The 10000-nt window shown below is 33.1% G+C and overlaps 1 protein-coding gene across 1 annotated transcript in view; it reads left to right on the top strand.

The window, feature by feature from the left end:
- LOC144966144 (uncharacterized) overlaps positions 1 to 10000 on the top strand; it is an 18076-nt gene that overhangs the window by 8061 nt on the left and 15 nt on the right. The window contains exons 4-5 of the mRNA XM_078902261.1: positions 8888 to 9065; positions 9733 to 10000. The exon at positions 9733 to 10000 is cut by the window's right edge and continues 15 nt beyond it. Coding sequence (XP_078758387.1) covers positions 8888 to 9065; positions 9733 to 9841 — 287 coding nt within the window. The 3' untranslated portion in view covers positions 9842 to 10000. The remainder of the gene's footprint in view (positions 1 to 8887; positions 9066 to 9732) is intronic.

Raw genomic sequence — 10000 nt, 5'->3', positions numbered from 1 at the left:
CACACACAATTACACACACACACACACACAATTTTATATACGTGCAAATAGTCACACTATTTAATAATTCTACAAAGCAGTCTTTGTAATTTAACTGTCAACAGATCCATCAATGACCCTCTTTCACAATGCGATGATATGCAGGCGTACATCATTGATTTTCATGTTGAAGTCACAATTGTCTATTCGAATATATTTTGCTCAGTGGAGAGAATGAATGTAGTTTATATTTTAAATTTTGTTTTTTTGAAAAACCATATAGCTCATTTGGTAGAGCACTTTATTTTTTCTGTAAATCCAACGTTGGAACTCTACAGATGTTGCTAAATTTAACCGGAAAATGTGTCTTGAAATGACATCGCGTCACCTCCATCATTAGAAGTACACTTATGTTAAATAGTGTGTAGAATTTAGACAGTTCTTGATTAGGTTTGAGATTGAAATCAAAGACATAGATATGACATAGATCGAACAGAAAAGGTATCTGGAATAACAGGATACCTATTTTTAACAAATCAGAAGTTTCTAAATCTCAAAAACACCGACTTTTCCTGAAATGATGGCCACCACTTAAAATTTTACAAAGTGACGAGTGTTGAAGTGGCTTTCTTGACACGTAAGTTTACGCATGACAAGAACAACATTTCCCATCCATTTTAAAATCGGAATATATGTGAAACAGAAAGAAAATATATCGGCGGTTAAGATGACATCAATGTTTTTATGTCCGAAAACATAAGTTTAGGTGAAAAACAGGTATAAAAACAGGCTCTCCAACCGTATCGACTTTAGGGCCACAGTATAAAATCCGACCGCCTACCTTAATGCTAACGATGAAAAGACCAAAGCAATTCGGCATTCTGAGAGAATTGTTTATTCTGTCACTATCAGTATTTAAAAATTGGTAACATCACTTAAAATATGCGGCTAAGTGGTCTTGTGGTATGGCACTCGCTTGGTTAGGTCCTGGGTTCGAGCCTCGCGCTCGGCCCATAGTTGAGTCCTTGGAAAAGGCTCTTTACTCACTGTCTCTCACCGTACTCAGGTGTAAAATGAGTACCTGGCCGTTAAAAGCTAGCGTTGTCTTTGTCCGAAAAAATTGTAATATCGCCTAACAGGCGGCATGTCCCGTCCTACATGTTAAATGTTGCTGTTGACCAGGGACCCCTTGTAAAGCACTTTGAGCACATTTATTGGATATTGCGCTATATAAAGCTCAATTAAAAAATTAAAATTAAAATATGTATATGCCCGCGTGCAAAACATCATGGCACCACATTTCATAATTTAGGACGAAATTACAATTTTCTGTGCGCATGAGACTTGGAACGGGTCATTATACTGCAATCTTTATTATTAAAATGAGTACCTGGCCGTTAACAGCGTTGTCTTTGTCCGAAAATTTTTAATATCGCCTAACAGGCGGCATGTCCCGTCCTACATGTTAAATGTTGCTGTTGACCAGGGACCCCTTGTAAAGCGCTTTGAGCACATTTAGTGGATATTGCGCTATATAAAGCTCAAGTAAAAGGTTAAAATTAATATATATATAATATATATATATATATATATATATATATATATATATATATATATATATGCCCGCGTGCGAAACATCATGGCACCACATTTCATAATTTAGGACGAAATTAGAATTTTCTGTGCGCATGAGACTTGGAACCGGTCATTATACTGCAATCTTTATTATTATTTTTGTGATTACCACTGGCTGAATTTGAAATATGTGTCATTACATGCCATAACCAGTCGGAAGGTGAAAATGTTGGATTTGCATATTTTTAACATTTCTGAAAGAATATGCTCCCCATCCAGTGCATTTTAATCTTTATTTGAAGTAAATCGGGTGATTTTCATGAAGTTATGGTCAGATGTATGGGGAAGGTATCCAGCAACCTTTTTCAAATGTCATACTTTTTAAACTTGACTAGCTGTAAAAACATTTAGAAGTGAAATTTAGCTTTGATATTTCTCGAAGATGTACAAAAAGGGTTGATTTAATCATTTATGACAAGAACTCATTTTTGATCAAAAGTGACTTTCTAACTAAACTTGGCAATATCTCAATTCAAACCTTTTCACCATCCAACTGATTATGTCATTCCCTGTAACATATAATGATGATTAATAATAATAATAATAATAATAATAATAATAATAATAATAATAATAATAATAATAATAATAATAATAATAATAATAATAATATATAATAGATCTTTATTGTCCATAAATATAGCAATTTGTCATTTAGTTACACTTGTTATAACGTTAAATGATAACTATAACATTGAACAGATATTTCATTCCTACTTATTCTCTCTCTCTCTCTCTCTCTCTCTCTCTCTCTTTCTCTCTTTCTTTCACACGTGCGATATACACAACATAAACATATTCATTTCGTTTTCAATTTATTACAATTGTGGCAATTCGACACCAAAAATTATCATCATTATCAATTGGTCAGTTAATCTAACATTAAATAAATTAATCAGTTAATCAGTCAACGAATCAATCCTTGGTTTTTCTGTACCATATGAAATATTCAAAATTTTTATTGTTGATGGAACGAACTTTGATTTATACTTGTTAGTTCTATATTTAATCTGACAAACCTTCTCCCAGATGGTAGAAGACTAAATTCATGGTATAAAATATGTTTTTTATTGTTGGTAATTGAGATTGCATTCCTTTCTATTGCTTTTCCATGAGTTCTTTCTACTCCATCAAGAGGATGGTTTATTATTTTTGATGCCTCTTTGATAGATTTTGAAATTTTTGATGTATCTTTAAGTCGGCATCCGCCAAACCATATGGTGCAGCCAAACGCAATTACACTTTTAATCAATGAGTCATAAACTCTTAACATAGTTTTCTTTCTTACTTGAAATGTTCTCAATTTCCTTAGGATGTATAATCTTTGGGCAACTTTCTTATATATTATATTAATATGTTGAGAGAAATTGAGGGAACTATCAATGGTTATTCCTAAATATTTAAAATAGTCAACTATCTCAACATCATCTTTACCGATCGTCACACTCTTTAAGTCGTTTTTATTTTTTACACCAAACACCTGTTCTTTCGTTTTTTCAACATTTAATTCAAGCTGATTTTGTTTACACCAATCGGTGAATATATTTTTTTGTTTGAAATAATTCTTTTCGGTAACTTCATCTTTTAATAAGCCAAGAATATCAGCATCGTCTGCATATTTCACTATAAAACAATTTTCAAAGGATGGTCTGCAGTCGTTGGTGTATAAGATGTACAGGATTGGGGAACTCACGCAGCCTTGGAGACTTACATCTACTCGCCTGACCAGCAATGAGTGTCTTACACGTCCTTCCTCGTATGCACTGCATCTGGTTGAAAACAGTTTTAATAAACTTACATAATCTGTAAATGTTTACGCCAACAATTTATGTTCTTTGAACCAATTTAATATCACGATTGACAGAGAATAAATTTCCCTGACATGTACGAAGTGAATGGTTAATTTGTTTTGATTGTTTGAAGATAATCTATAAAGTTCGTAAAAATTTAAATTACTTATGATAGTTTCTAATATCTATAGTGAGTGTGATTGTTGGTTTGGCTTTACATTTAGACATTGATATATTCCATTTATTTCATTAATCTTCTACGATTTGTAACAAGCTATCTGTAAGTGTGACACGACATTATATAGTTACGTGTATGCCATTAAATAAGTTCATAAGAATAAGTTCTATATTTGTTGGCCCTTGAAAATAATGAGTTTTTTTTTACGATTTGTAACAAGCTGTCTATAAAGGTTACATACTATGTTATTTTAGACTTTGTAGTTACGTTTGTGATATTGTAGGAGACAATTACATTTTATTCTATCACAGACCTGAATACTTAAACATTCAAAAATTCGCAATTCTTAGTTAATAAAATTGTAATCGCTATAGTTAAATTTTTTTTAATCTGCCATTTTCTCTCACAAGGAATGACACTTCAAAATCCTTTAAATTTATTATGTAGTCTGGCTTCAACTTTTATTTTTAATTAGTTTTGATGACTAAAGATATTCATGACTTTCTGAATTTTTTGTAAGAGTTGGCAAGTCTTGCAAGTTCAAGTCCATAAGATGCAAAAGGCACAATGCGCCCATCACCGCAAATCTTTTACACATAAATGTTGTCTGTAATAGTAATAATAAATGGCATTTATATAGCGCTTTACCCCGTTGTCACTGGCTCTAAGCGCTTTACAGTGATATAAAACAAAACATATTACAGTAAGACAAGTTTGATGGGAAAGTGATACGAATTCAATTTATCAACAACACAATATGATAATAGTTTGCAATTAATATTGCAACATTATGACGTAAAAAGATAAAACTTTAAGCGAGATTTGAACGTTGTCAACGAATCCGAGCATCTCATGTGTGATGGGGGAGAGTTCGAAAAATGGGGGGCCGAAAATTGAAACGATTGTTCACCTATTTTACGCAATGGCTTAGGTTTGACAGGGATTGATAGGCCATTGCTTGACCTCAAGTTTCTATTGGGGACATATATGTTTCGAAGGTCTTTAATATAGAAGGGATCGTTAGTGCTCAATGATTTGTAGACAACAGTACAAATCTTATAGGCAACTCTTTTTTCCACAGGAAGCCAATGTAACTCACATATAAGGAGAGTTGCTGACGGGCATTTTTTGTTATTGCGTACAATGAGTCTGGCTGCGTTATTTTGAGCAACCTGAAGTTTGAAGGGGTACCACAGAATGTATTTGTATCTATAAATGTTTCATGTCGATCTAGTTCTGAACGAATGTTATGGATTTTGTCTTTTAAAAAGTTGAAAAAATTTGTTTGGCAAGTCTCTTTGATTGGTTGTAGATGGTAATGAAATGCATCTTTCACGTCCAAGTAGATCATTGCAGATGTTAAATAATTGTTTGCAAGACTTAGAAGTTTCGAATTTTGAAAGAAAATACGTGGTCTTTGCCTTTTTTATTGTTGTCTTAAAGGCACGAAATGTGTTCTAGAATAATTCACGATGAATCGTAAGACCTGATGTTTTCAGCAGTCTTTCTGCTTTCAGACACTTTATTTTAGGTTTTTTAACGTCCGACGTATACCACGGAGCATACTTGCGGTTGGTGACGGTCCTTGTATGGAATGGTGCATGTTTGTCAAGCGTTTCGATGAGACAACTATTCCACTGGTCTGGAGAAATAATTGAATTTTGAGTAAGTTTTGTTTCTAAATCGTCTCTGAAATTGTCCAAATTAATCCCTTTGATGTTTCTGGTTGATGTGGTGATGGTTTCTTGGCATGGTTTTGAAACGTCAAGATTGAAAGAAATGAGGGACTGGTCCGAAAATGGGAGATAATCGACGATGGCGTTGGTTTTTTGGGACTCTGAATTTTCTACAATATCCAATCTAAAATATGACCAGCATATAGGGTTGGCGCTGTTACGATCTGGCAAATGTTGTTCTCCGATAATGACTCGTGCAATTTAGCGGTGTCTGTGACGTTGTCGAAGTAAAAATTAAAGTCGCGGAGTATAATTTAATGGTCAGGACGCGTCTATTGCAATGTTAATATCTCGTTGATTTCCTTCCTAACATCAGGTAATTTTATTTTGTTTTTCTTGTTTGCTGGCGGTCGGTAGATGCAGTTGAAGTTGTATCTTGTATTCTGGAGGGATAATCTAAGATCAATGGCCTCCATTGTTTTGCAGCGCATTTCGAGAATTTCCACATGATTAGATAATTCTGTTTTATAAAATACGCCAATGCCACCCCCTCGCTGATCTTTCCTTGGATACGATCTAAATTGATACCCAGGGGGGTGTCATTGCCTTTTCAACTGGGTCGTCTCCAGACTGTGAGAGCCATGTCTCTACTATAAATAGTATGTCAAAGTTCTTATCTGTGAATAAATTGTTTAGTTATTCTGTTTATTACGACAGGACTGTGCATTTAGAAGACCAATAACAATGTTATTGTTATCCTTCGTGAAACTTTTTGTGGTCGGCACAGTTACAAGTGTTGGTGGTGGACGGGGTTTGTGTGTGTGCGGGGTGGACGACCAGTTGTCACCATTGCAATGTTGTGTTGTTTCCATTTGCCTCCCCGAAGCCTGTTCTTATTAATATTATTGTAATGAATCGGATCACTTAAGTTAAAAATCACAGCTGGAATGTGACGTTGTTTACGCTTACCGCCTCGAGGCCTGTTGTAAAAATCAGATGTTGAATAAAAGTCTATCACACCATAATAATTCTCTCACTCAAGACATTCAATCTTCCCGGATTTTATTTTTGTATATCTGGAAAACGTGTTGAAATGATGTTGGGTCTGTGATGCCTATTATGTCATGTGGTAGTTTGTTCCATTCACGTATTGTTCCTGGGGAAATGCTTTATTTGGGTGTGTTTGTTCTTACAAATGGCTGGTAGAATTTGTTGGTGTGATGAAGCCTGGCCGAGTATCTTTTTTTTCCAAAATTGTTAATGTAGATTTGAATGTTTAAAGCTAAGTGTTTGCATTTGAGTGTTTAGTGAAAAGATGTTCACGGCGTTCGTCTACGAGACTAGCGTGTTGGCCATCGCTGTGCCTCAAGAGCTGCTGTCACACATCCCGAATACGTCTTGGGGCAATTTGTGGCAAATCTTGCAGATGATCTCTGAATGATTTCAATGGCTTTTATGTCATTAATTTTGTAGGATTCCCATGCAATGCACGCATACTCGAAAATAGGTCTCACAAGATGAATATATTCCTGTGACTTTGTCTTTTCGGGACATTGATGAAAATCTCTCTTGATGAAATGTAATGTTTTGAAGGCCTTTGTCACAATATGGTGAATATAATGTTCCCTCTGCAGCTACAAGGCACGTCATACTATTTACATGTTTTCGTGTTTGGCCTAACATTTTGTTGTCAAAGCTCAATGTATTTTTGTTGGTAGAGATTGACATCATAGACTATTTTTCAGGATGGAAAATTATTTGCCACGTGTTTGACCGCTGTATTAGTGAGTCTAAATCTGACTGCAGAGTCTTTGCGTCGTTATGATCCTCTATCGTTCTGAACAATAGAATATCGTCTGCGATTAGTTTAAGATGTGTTTCATAAAATAGATTTTTGCCCAAGTCATTTATAAAAATGAGAAAGCAAAGGAGTCGTAATACAGCTCCTTGCGGTACTCCAGATAGCATTCTGCATTTTTCTACGATTTTTTCCATCAGACACCACTTATTGTTTCCGATCACAGAGCCAATCTTTGAACCAGTGATGTACTATGTTTCGTATCCCGTAGTATTCTAATTTCTGTAGACGCTGTTTGTGAGGTACGGTATCGAAGGCTTTTGAAAAGTCAAGTTCTATTAAATCTGTTTGTTTCTTCTCATCTAACAATTTTGTTATTTGTTCAAGTGTATTTATGAGATGGGTCTCACATGGTTTACCCTTCCAAAAACCATGTTGGTAGCCAATGAATATCTGATGGTAGTCAAAATGATCCATAATGCTGTGAAATAGAATAGAATAGGTCTGTTATGATATCTGTAGACCCTTGAAGATTATAAGTCTCATACTGATCCAGGGACTGAAGGAAGAAGAAAACACAATTCAAATTGATATGTAAGAAATATAATATTGATCAAAATGATTTTCTTTCCAATCTTCACATATAATAACAAGAGGACCTCAATATAATTATAATAATAATTATAATAATAATAATAATGATGATGATGATAATAATAATAACAACAATAATAATAATAATAATATAATAATATAACTACTACTACTACTACTACTACTACTACTACTACACTACTACTACTACTACTACTACTACTACTACTACTACTACTACTAATAATAATAATAATATAATAATAATAATAATAATAATAATAATAATAATAATAATAATAATAAATAATAATAAATAATAATAATATAATAATTATTATTATTATTATTATTATTATTATTATTATTATTATTATTATTATTTTTATTATTATTAATTATTATCATTATTATTATTAAAGGTTGTTAAACTAAAATATGACGTTATTCATTTATACTTAGCACTGCCAGATGGAATAATCTAAATGATTACAAAAAATAGCGATACCGGAAATATATTCAAGAATGCCATTGACAGAAAGGTTTTTTTTTCTATGATGAAAGATATAGGGTATTTTATTGCTTTATTATCATTTACCTACAGTTGTAGGAGTTGAAAACTTTTTATATTTTTCTATGATGTATGGTGTGATAAATGATTGGTACATAATATAACATGTTTATATTGGTATCAAATATCTGTCAGATATGATTTGTACTTTGCTAATGTTTGATTCACTGTTTCATAATTTCAGTTAGGTTATACTGTGCGGCTATGTGGTCTAGTGGTATGACACTCGCTTTCGGATCGGAAGGTCCGGCCTTCGAACCTCGCTCGGCGCATAGTTGAGTCCTTGGAAAAGACTCTTTACTCACATTCTCTCACCGTATTCAGGTGTAAAATGAGTACCTGGCCGTTAACAGCGTTGTCTTTGACCTAAAAATGGTAATATTGCCTAACAGGCGTCAAGTCTCGTCCTGCTTGTTAAATGTTACTGTTGACCAGGGACCCACTTGTAAAGTGTTTTGAGCATATTTAGTGGATATTGCGCTATATAACAGCTCAATTTTTTTGGTACCTTTATTTATGACCTGATTGAGATTTGCAGCAATATTTTACTTTTCCGTACCATACAGGGTATTCAATGGTCAACAGCCTACTCAAACCTTATTTATGACTGATATATTATATGATAACACATTATTCAATATTCAATATTATTTTGTCATTCCACAGTATGCATTTTCATTCTTGTTTTGGGGCAAGCCGAAAGGAGCGATGGCACTGGTGGCCGTGGTGGTGATGGAGATTTGCATGGGCTCTACAAGATCGAGGAAGTCAAAAGACTGATCAGTGAGGGGGAAGTTTGTCCTGACCACTTCAAGTGTAAACAGTACCCATCTGCAAAATGCGCGTGAGTTTGGTTTTATTTCAATTATTATTATTATTATTATTATTATTATTATTATTATTATTATTATTATTATTATTATTATTATTATTATTATTATTATATTATTATGATAATGATGATGATGATGATATTATTATTATTATTATTATTATTTATTATTATTATTATTATTATATTTATTATTATTATATATTATTATTATTATTATTATTATTATTATTATTATTATTATTATTATTATTATTATTATTATTATTATTATTATTTATTATTTTTATTATTATTAATATAATTATTATTATCATTATCATTATTATAACCATCATCATCTTTGTTGTTGTTATTAATACTTTCCATCCTACTCGACTAAGGTTATCGCGACGATAATAAAAAATGAGAATTCTGTAGTCTTTGTCACTAATTTGGGGTCCGTAGGCCAAAATCGTTGTCTCCCTATTCAAAAGAGGCCATCCTAAACTATGAAGATCATATCGTGCTAGCAATTCCTCACTAAAAACTGGCCAAGTTGGCATGGGAGACAACGATTATGGTCTTTTTTGCTAAATCTGGCACTATTAGACCTTAGTTCACACTATTGCATCGAGAATACACTCTATATCCCTAGTATACAATTTATACTTTCATAACATTGTTATTTTATCAACAGATTTCTTTGTACGAAAATAGTAGACGTTTCTTGTGGGCATTATGAACCTTATTTCCTAGCCCCCAACGAGGACCTAATCAACGTATCTAACTGTGGAAATGACGAATAAAATCTCTCGGACCTTAGAAATGAAATTCTGATGAATGGACTTTAGAGATACAACTGGAAAACACTACATGGTTTATTTTCTCAATGAATATATTTTCTTGGATAGGATAAATAAAGATGAAAATACTATTCACGGTGGTGGCGTAATGGCAATAATAGA

The sequence above is a fragment of the Berghia stephanieae genome, chromosome 2 (assembly GCF_034508935.2).
Source record: "Berghia stephanieae isolate SIO BIC M18660-M18661 chromosome 2, UCSD_Bste_1.3, whole genome shotgun sequence".
Classification (NCBI taxonomy): Eukaryota; Metazoa; Mollusca; class Gastropoda; order Nudibranchia; family Aeolidiidae; genus Berghia; species Berghia stephanieae.
The sequence above is the reverse complement of the archived record's forward strand: the minus strand, read 5'-3'. Positions and strand labels throughout refer to the sequence as shown.